The 12,386-nt window shown below is 34.6% G+C and overlaps 1 protein-coding gene across 2 annotated transcripts; it reads left to right on the top strand.

Annotated features, from left to right (window-relative positions):
• The first annotated feature begins 8,437 nt into the window (after positions 1-8,437).
• LOC103850256 (heavy metal-associated isoprenylated plant protein 30) lies at positions 8,438-10,645 on the top strand. Of its 2 annotated transcripts, none has more exons than XM_018656301.2 (3): positions 8,438-9,406; positions 9,783-10,044; positions 10,145-10,645. In XM_018656301.2, the coding sequence occupies exons 2-3, from the start codon at positions 9,990-9,992 to the stop codon at positions 10,465-10,467; spliced, it is 378 nt and encodes a 125-aa protein (XP_018511817.1). In that variant the 5' UTR covers positions 8,438-9,406; positions 9,783-9,989; the 3' UTR covers positions 10,468-10,645. The 2 variants fall into 2 exon arrangements, with proteins under 2 accessions (XP_018511817.1, XP_009125222.1); XM_009126974.3 differs by having other exon boundaries at positions 8,456-9,406; positions 9,969-10,044.
• Positions 10,646-12,386: the final 1,741 nt, after the last annotated feature.

Raw genomic sequence — 12,386 nt, 5'->3', positions numbered from 1 at the left:
GCTATTGTCTTGACACCGCTCCAACTGGACATACTTTCCCTTTCTTACAGTGAGCTGGTCTATTTTGCGGATAAGTCGTGTGTTTGGCATGGAGGATGCTCTGTTGGAAGGTTGATATCTTCCAATCAATGTACTATGTTCACCACTGTTGCTGGGGTAAATAAATCACAGTGAACATGAATTAATTAATTTGACTCAAAATACAACGGTGGTCCTCCATAAATTAAGGGTTGAAATCACAATGAGCATGCTATGTTCTTCTACTAATATATGAAGGCTTTGTTTACACCGACCACTTTTTCTACATAATAACAATAACTAATCTAAAAAGATCCCACTCACTCAAGAATAATTAGGTAAAGTTAATTATATTCTCGAATCCCGATCCCTTCAAAACATTTTGATAACTTTGTTGGGTGAATTGGGCCAATATCCTGTAAGAAGTAACAAATTAGGAAAATGCCTATGAAACAAAAACTGTGGGCTTTCGAAATGATCCAACATAGAGGAAATGACAAAATTGTCCTTCTCTTCACAAAAGGATATTCACGATACAACCGGTTATAATAGGTCAGAAGCTAAAAGGAAAATATAAAAAATCATAAAAATCTAAAAATTTCTCTCTCCTCTTTTAGAAAGAGAAAATTATCTCATGTTCTCTCATCCTTATTTTTTGCAGGAGTGGAATTTTCTAGAGGAGAAGAGATTTTTTTTGTTTTGTAAATATTCGGTCATATATATGATCGATTTTGTTGTGTTTTCAACTCAAATCGAATCGTTTTTTTTTGCTGAACTCATATTGAGTTGATTAAATAAAGTTTCCGATTAGGTTTAATCGGATTGTCATTTTTCTGATTAGAAATCGGAGTTATGATGAGTAGCTCTCTGGTGTTCCATTCATTCCAACTGATCCAACTCCTATCGAAATCACCATTCTAGTTGGGTAATATCGTGCTCGCTTTTCCGTAATCCTTAGTGAATGGAGACAAGTTCTTCGGGTTAGAGCTACGCCGAGGACGTGGGTGCGTTCCATCTGAGTGTTGAGGGAGACTGAAGCTTGTGAGAGGTTGGCGATCGAGAAGAGTCTGCTTGAATTGGTACATGAAGCTTCAAGTTTGAAGATCAATGGAGATTGAAGAACCGCGTATGAGAGTGAGTTTGTAAGCAAATAAGTGTTTTTTTTTGTTTTTTTAAGTTTGCGGTGGACTTTGGTGACCTTGAACAAAGTTTGAAATTGATAGTACAGATCTTGTTATTGGTGATCGTGCAGCCCAATCTGAACGGGTTATGAATGCCATCTTTCCAGAGGAAGGGATGCTCCTTTTCCACCGAGTTTCATTAGAGATGGCTTACGCGGACAACTTTCTGGCAAACCGAAATCGTAGCAATCCACCAGTTAGAGAGATAATGGAGCTGGATGACGATGATGATGAGATGGTGGATGGAAATCAAGCAAATTTAGCGACAGGTTAGCTTGTTCTTTTTTTTTTATAATGATTTGGGTTAATGTTAGCGAGGAAAAAATTATAAAGTATCGGCTAAAAAAAATAATGAGTTGCTAAATGTAGTTGCTATATATACTCAAGAGTTTTTATCAAGTATAACAAAAGATTGTTTAAAACGCTAAACCGGTTATTGACAAGCCAAAAATAAATTTGCACTCGTACAAAACATAAGTGTGTTACATAATAAATAAGTTAGCAAATAATAAGTCATGTTTTAAAACGTAATAAGTAGATGTCTTGAAACTGATGGCTAATAATAGTTTATTTATAATAAGTGACTGTTTTGCAGAGATGGGGTTGCTAAGGGACTAGGATTAGCAGCTACGGTAGACGTTGTGAGGGGTAAAGCAGTTGGAAATGAGGCAAACGCCTGTGATAATACTCTGCAACAAATGATGAAGTTAGCTATTTGCTGCGCAGTGAAGGGAGTTGGGACTAGCAAGGCTGGCAAGAGGGCAACGGAGACTTCCTCTAAAGGAAGTAGCACGGACGGTGGGTGTTGAAAGTTTGTGACAGAGTGGGGCTTGGGTAGTTAATGAAATGGATTGTTTTTCTTTTCTTCAAGTTCTTCAGTTTGCGGGTTGTGCTAGTGACATGATCGGTTAGGGTAAAGTTTAGCAACTGTTTTATGTTTTAGTGGGCTACACTCTATCGTAGCTTGTAAGGATGCAGTAATGGTAAGAATTTTCAAAAGGTTGTACGGATATGAAGTATTTTAACGGGTATCTGATCCTCTTTGTCGTAAATGATGTTCTTGTTATGTGAAGTAAGATAAAAAAAATTATTGTAAAAATTATTGTCATAAATGATATATATATATACGAACTTAGATGAATAACAAACAAAATAATGTTGTCTGTTGGTAAATGGGCTTGGATTTGCTCATCCTACGCCGAGTTCGAAACCAAAGTGGCGTGTTTTAAATTATGTTTGTATGTTTCTTAAATGAGTGGCATAATTATGGTTCTATCATCTTCTTCTACACCTTTTATTAAGGGTTTTTGCAACTTGTTTTCTGCAACGCATATCTTTATCAAAATCCACAAATTTTATAAGCTTTTCTTGTTGTTTATGCATCAAATTCATGGATCTATCATCCAACATGAGATTTAAAACATTTGAAACTTCAAAAGGATGAACTTTTTGATGAGCTCGCAACCCACGTCGAGTTCGAATATAACTCGCAAACTCTATGATATAACCCTTTATATCCGACAATGGTATTCAAGAAAATTTAGCGACTCGTTAGATTGGCCTTATAAAGAGTTTGGTGGTTTGTATTTAGCTAGGGAACAAAAACACAGGTTGGGTTAAAATAAAGTTTATGTTGCTAAAGATAGTTGTGGAAATTGATTTAGGATTTTAGCATGTTTTATGATGTAAATATACACTAAACAGATTATTAACCGGGTGACTCTGTGTGTGTAGGGTTAACAACAGCTGCTAAAAGCCAAAAAATATATTTGCACTAATCCAAAATATATGTGTGTTAAATAGTAAATAGGTTGGCAGAGTGGCGAAAGTTTTTTTTTATAAATTTATGTTAGCATGTTAACTAATTCAATAAGAGGCTAAACATTCTAGTTACCGTTTAACACGTTTACTGTGCAGGTTTCTGTCTTAGTTTAAGAATCGAGGTGACTGACTAAGACATTTTATACAACGATACACGCAAGACTTGGTAGTTAAAAAAGTTTTTATTATACATTAAAACGAAGGAACACATAAGACATAAAAGGGTGATACCCACCCAAAACAACACCAAAAGTAACGTAGATATAACAGTAGGCAGAGGTTGGGTGGCTAGAACCATAGGACTTGAACCATTATCTTCATGACTGCAGTTCTTCCGACCTCAAGGTCAAGGACATCGGGAGTGATGCATTTGCAGACATCACTACCAGAAACCGCATGGTCTTGAATTAGTAGAATATAGGTGATACCAGAATCAAAATGGTTGTGGTTCTGGGGGGGACGATACATGGTCTTTCAATGGCTAGGGCCTTCAAATCTTTAGGACATGGTTGTTTCCCGGCTTGTCTCAGTAGGTAGGGAAACATTTCTGAAATGGATGCAGTTTTTTGGTGATCATCCCGTCCGTCCTGAGAGATGTGTTCCTAGGACTAGGAGACGGGTTGGATTCTTCAGCATCCAAAGCATCCGACAACGGGACCTAAGACAGCTATATGTATTGCAAAAATGTGAAAACAAAAAGAGGAGAATTGTGTTGAAAATGGTCAGATTAGTCTTCCTGGTTACGTTTACTCTAACGAAAGACTAATAACTAGAGCAAATAATCCAGTAGCTGTCCAACCGAAAACATTGTTTTGTTAACTTAGATGAAAACTAGGCTAAGTTTATTGGTGGCCTGCAATTTACAACTATATATTGCTAACGTGCGAACAAAAAACCATAAATTTGGCTAAGATGGTATGTTTGCTAACCACCTAAGACAATTATATGAGTTAGGAAATGTAACAGCAAAAAGAGCAGGATTTTGATGAAGTGTTTAGGTTATACTTACATTTCCAGCTTGTGCAACATCTTGATTAGCAAAACGCAAGGCGTGCTGGATATTGTTTAACGCATCTGCCGTAGTGGTACCTGTAGTTGAGTAGACAACAATGCAAGTAAGGACATAGTTGATATGTTATGCCCTTGATAAATATATGCTAAACAAATTATTAACAGATTATTAACCAGGAAACAAAAGATTTCAAGAATGCAGGGACCAATGCGGCAAATTCAGAACTTTTGCCTGGGCTAAATTGTCACAATCGAGAAGTTAAAGGGCTGAATTGAGGATGTGTCTGCAATTTACAAAGTCGTGGGCCAATATGAAAATAACTAGAAGCCCAGGGACCTGTTTTGCAATAATCTGTGAAATCACCATTGGAAGAGATCCGAGCTTGGCTTAAACGTGGACAACGGTGAGTCCGTTACAGTGCGACAATAATTGGAGCCCGGGATTGGTCTTGCCATAACTGATTCGTGAAGGAGGATAGCTCGATAATTGGAGATGGCTTCGACGGTGAACAGAGCCAGTAGCGGTAGAGAACGTTGTAATGTCACAGAGGAGATGAGAACCCTGTGGTGGCTTGGAGCGAAATCGCTTCAACATTCTGATAATGTTGTGCCTCAGTATAATGTTATGCTGTGCCTCAGTATATTTTTTCGATAACTAAAAAAATTCCACTTGCCTGACACATGAGATTGTTGGGTTATCAAAAATAAATAAATAAAGTAAATTACAAGAACAAAAGGTAACCGGTTGATGTGGATATGAAGTGAGCAAGGTTAAAAATGTAAAACTAACACCTTCTGACATCCTCGATAATGTAAATAGTGCATTAGCCTAATTATCCTATAAGTCTTGTGTGTACGATGCAATTTCTCAACTTTGTTTTATCTAAAACAGTATACTAACTACAACACCATTTGAAACTGAAGCCCGACTAATTTCACGTATTTGACAATCTCTTGCTAGAGATATTTGTTAAGAGTTTTGTTGGGAAAATATGTGAACTATAATAAAAGGGTGAACAATAAGGAACATTTTTACAAATAAATAAAATAAGGGAATAAAGGAATAATAGACATGGAGAGGAGAGGAGAGAGTGGTTTCTTAATCCGGGCCATGCAGCAGAAGCAGGAGCAGCACATGCTCCATTTCTCTAACTCATCGACTTTTTTCTTAACGTTGGTTGATTCTCTAAGATCATCCATCAATACATGTCTTTTCATGTTTACAATATATGCGTGGGAATATCGCGTTCTCTCCTGATATTTTTTTAGTTTGGATGATACTGACACATGTTTGATGCTCTCCTTTCAAAATTTTAAATCTATGGTTTCGTTTTATTTCTACCAACGATAATATATTCTTCGGAATATAATATTATCTTAGCATCTATAGGGTACTGTTCTTCATGTTGCCAAAAAAAGGGTACTGTTCTTCTAGATTAAGTGGGAGTTTTTAGTAATTTATTTCTTTATTCTTCAAATATAACATATTCGTTTTTACTAACATTTTCTTACATAAAAGTCTCATACTCGAACGAAACATTTCACTTGTTTCATTTCTTGGAGTAATTAGTAGGAAGACAATATCACAATCATATAAATTTCTTCTAGAAGATGAGCCTCAAGTTGAACGCATGCAAGCTACACGGTTATTACAAGTTTACAACCCAATAATAGATTAGATTCCCTATATATAGTAGGAATTTATTAATTTGTATATATACAGTCTCTGTTACAAAAAAGGTATATATACAGTCTCTTTGGTTTTGGTTGAACTATGAATGTTTATGTTCTACTATGGTTATGTTACCAGCTCTCTACTAGAGAGTAGATAATAGATATGAAAAGTCTAGAGGTCTCCTTCAAAATCACTACAAGAAAACAGGGGGATTCTGATGACCGAAATCGTCAGAAATTCGTCGGAATAGACCGATCCTGACGAATTTCTGACGAACCAGTCCGTCGGTATAATTTCGTCGGAAAAAAAAGATTCGTCGGAATTTCGTCAGACCTTCCGACGACTTTTTGACGAATACCGAGAAACGTCATTCTGACGAACTTCCGACGATATTCCGATGCGGACACACGAGACCAGAGTTCATCGGAAAAACTATATACCGAAGGAGCACGTTCCTCGGACTATACCGACGAACCGAGTCCTCGGAAAATACCGACGGACTATGGTTCGTCGGAATTTTCCGAGGAACCTTCTCCGTCGGTATTTTCCGACGACTTCATTCGTCGGTATATTCCGACGCCCTCAATTCGTCGGAATATATCAATTTTAAATACGAATTAATTTTGCATTTTTATATTTTTTTATATTAAAAATTAATAAATAAATAAATAAAATCTGAAATTTAAAACTAATAATATTATAGAATTTAAATTCATACAAACCGAAATAGAAAAAAAAACATTCAGAAAGTTAAAAATTCATACAAACCGAAATAGAAAAAAAAACATTCAGAAAGTTTTAAAAAGCAGAAAAAAACTAAGAACTCGAAGACATCAAACGATCTAGCTTCTGCATTATCTCGGCGCTGAACTTCTTCTGGAGCGGGAATATATGCGGGAACCGAGTTTTGTTCGTGAGACGATCCCGATGCACGGGAACTGCTCACCAAACTACGTCGAAGACGGGCTGCGGGGCGGGGTACATCCTCAGACCTAAAAAAAAAATTAATACATCAAAAATCTTTTCAAATCATTTTTATTTTTAATGTTTTCATTTATATATTTACAAAAGGTTTTATAAACGTTTTAAAAAAAACTATTAAACCTTTTATTATACATAGTTTATTACAGGAAACTTATAAAAAATTATAAAAATTTTAAAATTTTTTATTATACATGATTAATATATATATATATATATATATACAAAATTATAAATTTTTTATAAATATAGAAAAATGTTGTTAAATATTTTTAAAATTTTTAAAAAACATTTTATTATACATAGTTTATTACTGGAAACTTGAAAAACGTTTTTAAAAATAAAAAAAACGTTTTAAAAATAGTAAAACGTTTTGAATTTTAACAAACACACAAAATAATTCCAAGAAAAACTAAAACAACAATCCAAACAACAATCCTAACTTATATATCCTAAACTATCCATTCAATCCTAAAATTTTCAATCAAACAACCTAAAATCCGAGATCTAACTTCCAAAACCCTAAAAAAATGAGATAAAACAAGGTTGGGATGATTCTTACATGATTTGGGGTTTGGGGAAGAGATATGAGGGTGAGAAGAGGATTCGCCGGTGATAGGAGCTCGAGAATGGTCGGAATCGCCGTGAAAGGGAGAGAAATCGCGGAGAGGATTGAGAGAGAGGCGGAGGCGGAAATAACGAAGAAGGAAGAAGAAGGGTAATTATATTTAATGTTTCCGACGGACACAGGTTCGTCAGTATTCCGTCGGGATAATTAAATATATACCAATTGGCGGTTCGCGAAAATTTTCACGCGGTTTGGTTTTCCCGGGTAAATTGAAATTCCGACGGAATTGGTGTCCGTCAGTAGATTCCGACGGAATACTGGCGACTTTTTCTGATCGAATTCCGACGACTTAGTGTTTAGGGGTTGATTACAAGTTTCTAAATGCAAAATCCAAATCTTTGATAATATATATAGTATTTGCATAAAGATTTAACAATAAAAATGTTTTTATAACACGATTTTACACAACAACATTTTTTGTAGTGTAAGATTAGATGAATATGATTGTATAAGTATATGAGTGTTAAGATGAGATGTTATGAAAACAATGATATGCATACATAAATATTTTAATGAGTTGTTATATTTGAACGGTTGTGATCTAATACTATACTAAACACTTATTATGTGTTATTTTCATAGTTTTGGCATCTAAATTTATAGATTTTTATGTTTGAATTTTTTTAGAAACACATGTCCTCGGTAATTCGTCGGAATATACCGACGACATTCCGACGAACTTGTCTAGTTCGTCGGAATGTCGTCGGTAAATTCTGACGAATTACCGAGGACATTTCCAAACTTCAATGGAACCCTTTGTCGTCGCTATGTCGTCGGTATTTTGCGAGGGATTTCCGACGGAAACATGGTTCGTCGGAAATTCGTCAGAAAATTCCGACGGAATACCGACGACGGTAATATTTATATCTCTCAACCGGAATGTCGTCGGAAGTTCGTCGGTATATTCCGACGAATTTCCGACGACTACAACGGTTATATGTTTTATCAGAATGTCATCGAAAAGTCGTCGGAATATTCCGACGAGCCATTTTTCCTCTGAAATTCGTCGGAAATGGCCGACGGAATTCCGACGACTTCAAATTTTTTGTTTTCGTCGGAAATTGGTCGGAAATCCGTCACAAACGTCCGGCGAATTTTAATCCGTCGGAACCTCCGTCGGAATTCGGCGTGTTTTCTTGTAGTGAATTCACTCATGGGTATAAAACTATGGATATATTCTTAATCAACTCAATTAAATTTCGGTTGGATCTTTAATAAAATCTTCCTTTTATAGCAGTGTGCACTGGATGGTGCGGTTGCGGCCACTTTATGACCAATGAAGCCATAAAACCAGGACAACTTATATTCTTTTGATTTTTATATACATCAAGCATAAGCTATAGCGCCACACTTCTTTAGAATTGGATTTTTAAAACGTTAATATGCCATCAGTGAGAAGAAAAAACACTTGATACCATCGCATTATGTCAAGACAAAGCTTTTTATAAATTATATTTAAAAGAAGCTTTAATTATGAAATTTATCACTATATGATATCCACAATGGTTAGCAAACTAATCATATATCTTCATCAACTTGCCTTTGCATAAAGCCATTATATGTTTTTTGAACCATAAAACTAATCATAACCATTATATGTTTTTTGAACAAAATAAAGCCACTATTTGTTTCCCTCTGATTTCGCTAAGAGCATAAAGTAGTAATGTGTTTTGAGTCATATAAATAATATACATGAAAATGATATGGAATATAAATAAATATCACCTCAGAGATTACAACTTATTACAGAGAGAAGCGATTCCAAAGGAATATATTTCCTTCTGTCTAATCTTATTCTTTGTTTAAAACCCCTCTCCATGCATTTCTCTTGTTTATATATTTATTGCTTACTCTCTCTAAGATTTGTGAGTCCTGACCATCAATCTTTCTAGCTAAGTGAGTAGGTTCAGTACGTATAAATATATATAGAGCAGAGAGCGTTAGAGCAGAGAAATGGGTTTGAGGTCCATCATATCGACCATCACCTACGGTTTGTTTCTTGGCTATCCACACAAGAAGCCAAAGGTCAAAAGTGTGAGCCACCTCAACTATTACCACACCATGCCAAAGGCTCGTCCACTTTCTTTACAGGTATTCTCTTTCTTCTTCTCTTTTGACTAACCTCAGTTTTCATGTATATAGCTTAGTTCGTCTCTGGTCGACCGTATGATCATGAAATTAGTTTGTCATGCAGTAGCTAAAAAGAGAATAAATCGATTTATTAGGATAACAATATAACTGTGTCGGTCTCAAAACCTTCCTTATGATATGGCTAATCAGTGGAAATCGTTAGCTTTTACCTAGTTACTTACCATAAGTTCTGCGGATTTTGCAAGAAAACGCTAGATACTAAAAAAAATTGGCAGAATAGATTCTCGAAAAAAATATTAACGTACTGTGTTCAAATGTTTTTTTTCCTTGTATGTTAAACCATGACTTTTGTCTTTTTTTTATTGATTCGTTAAAGGGAATCGGACAAAACGGAAGCGAAATGTCATTAGTTTGTCTCACTAGTGGATGTTGCTAATATACCTTTGGCCGATTAAGCATATACATATACAAATGTTCTAATTATTATTTTTTCCTTAGATATTATCAAATATTGATACTAATTAATTAGTCTGCAACATATGAATGTTTTGCAACAAAGTAGACGATAGACCTAAAAGTACGGATGTGCTGCAGTGGATGCGAGAGGGTAGTCAAGCATGCCATTTACAAGTTGAGAGGTAATCAAAGTGTGTTTTAGAAAAGAAGCTAATCAGTAAAATTGTAAATGATATATATTGAATTAACAAAGTAAACGGTGTCGTATTGGTGGTGGTGAAGGAGTGGACTCGGTGGAGGTGAACCTGGAGTTGGAGAGAGTGACGGTAGTTGGGTACGTGGAGAGGAAGAAGGTGCTGAAGGCGGTGAGAAGAGCCGGGAAGCGAGCGGAGTTCTGGCCTTACCCGGACATGCCTCGCTACTTCACTTCCTCGGACCACTACTTCAAAGACACAACCCGCGAATTCAGGGAAAGCTACAACTACTACCGCCACGGCTACAACCTCAGCGACCGTCATGGTCACATCCACGTCACTAACCGTGGCGACGATAAAGTTAGCAACTTCTTTAACGACGACAACGTCCACGCTTGTCGCCTTATGTAATCAAATGTTTAAATCTTTTTTTTTGTTGTCCTAAAGCTAGTCATCCTATATATGTAATATGTACATATATCTGTATGTATTTCTGTGGTCTCTAGGGTTAATACATGTTGAAGTGTATTGTCTCTAGACCAAAGCATATTATCATTGGCGTTCAATTTGAATCCTGACGTGACAGATATTGTAATCCCTCTTGCGGTAGTCAATAGGGGGTGTCAATCGGGATTGCCCTGCCCGGCCCAAAACCTTCAAACCCCATTGCTACCTAAGTCCGGCCCGACCGGCCCGCAAAATTTGGGTCTATATTTCAAAATCCAGCCCGATCCTATAGAGTTTTTTTGAGCTTTTCAGGCTTTTAAAAAAGTTGAATACTTTGTTTAAAACTAAAATTAGTTTAATTCCAAATTTAAATAATCATCCTTTTATAAAATCTAAAACTAAATTAAATATCTTATCTAGAAAACCATATAAGCAGCAATAGTGAACATAAATAAAACAAAATCCCTTCAACTCTAAGCAATAGAAACCGTCGGATCAAAATTAAGATGTTCTTCACTAATTTCCACATTTTCATCATCATCAAAAACTACATATAAAATATAAAAATATTTAATTTTCACATATATACCAATATAAAATAAAATTTTAAAAATATCTTGATCGCAAAACATAAATTGTTCTAACTAATTATTTATACAAATCAATGCTTCAACATACCTTGTTAGGAGAAATGTTCTATCTTTGTTTAAGACACTAAAAATATTTGGATCGCAAAACGTAAATCGTTCTAACTAAGTATTTATACAAATCAATGCTTCAACATATCTCGGTAGGAGAAAGGTTCTATCTTCGTTTAAGACATGAGCACCAGTGTTAAAACTAGACTATGATACCACTAAGTTACCGAAATTCTATATTTGTTTAAGATATTAGCACTAATTATATATTTGTTTAAACATGAGCATCAATGGTACATAATTATATATATTAGCATATAACTTTCAGGTTTTCTGGCCAATTTTACCCCAAACGAACTTAAACCCAAACCAGTTAAATTCCAAATGGTTTAAGTCTGAAAAGCCAATTTTTGGGCTAATATAATTAAGCTCAAATCCTTTGGACTATTAGCTTCGACTCTAATTGACATATCTAGTAGTTAATAAGCTTATCCAAAAACACATATGTATCTGCTTCTACCTTGATACTCGCATGACATGTCTATAGGGGTGTCAAAATGAGTTAGAGCTTATGAGCTAGTTCCGTTCAATTTGATTTTTCATGAGCATGAGTTCTGTTTTCTAGACTTATTTAATAAATGAATTTAATGATCGAGATTAAATTAGATCACGAGTTATATGAACGATTTTTAATGAATATGAGCCAACTCATGAGTTTGGTCGTTTTTATACTTTATATATATATATATATATATATATATTTGTGTGCGTGGATGACGTCTATTTTTCTTATGTAAGAAAAGATAGTTTCTATATTAATCATATTTATCTTCTAAAATTAAAATGTAAAACTAAAAAGTTTTAAATATATATAAGAATGTAAAAGAATATTGATATCAATCCCCATATCATATATCTTTAGAATTAAAATGTAAAACAAAATATTCCTAAGACTCTCATGATGGTCTCATGCGGAATATATATATCATTATGATTTGAATAGATGAAGACTTTGAAGATGAATCATCTTTAGACTCATATGTGGAATAGATTTTTGAATCACTAATTTAGTTTTATTTATTTATTATTAGGTTTTGATTTGCTTCAGTATTTAATATTAATGTTTTGGATTTTTAATATTTAAACTTTTAATTATCTTATGAAAATTATATTATTTATATTTTATTTTATAAGTTTTATTTTATATATTTGATCGCGAATTTGTTCATTTAACTCATGATCTAG

Source organism: Brassica rapa, chromosome A07 (assembly GCF_000309985.2).
Source record: "Brassica rapa cultivar Chiifu-401-42 chromosome A07, CAAS_Brap_v3.01, whole genome shotgun sequence".
Classification (NCBI taxonomy): Eukaryota; Viridiplantae; Streptophyta; class Magnoliopsida; order Brassicales; family Brassicaceae; genus Brassica; species Brassica rapa.
Note: the sequence above shows the minus strand (reverse complement) of the source record. Positions and strands in the feature narration are given on the sequence as shown.

Bases quoted from the DNA above. Each gene is read 5' to 3' on its own strand.
- LOC103850256 (XM_009126974.3), top strand. From the start codon at position 9,269: ATGGGTTTGAGGTCCATCATATCGACCATCACCTACGGTTTGTTTCTT. The intron at 9,407-9,968 runs GTATTCTCTTTC...GCAACAAAGTAG, and splicing joins CTCGTCCACTTTCTTTACAG to ACGATAGACCTAAAAGTACG. The intron at 10,045-10,144 runs GTAATCAAAGTG...GTGGTGGTGAAG, and splicing joins TGCCATTTACAAGTTGAGAG to GAGTGGACTCGGTGGAGGTG.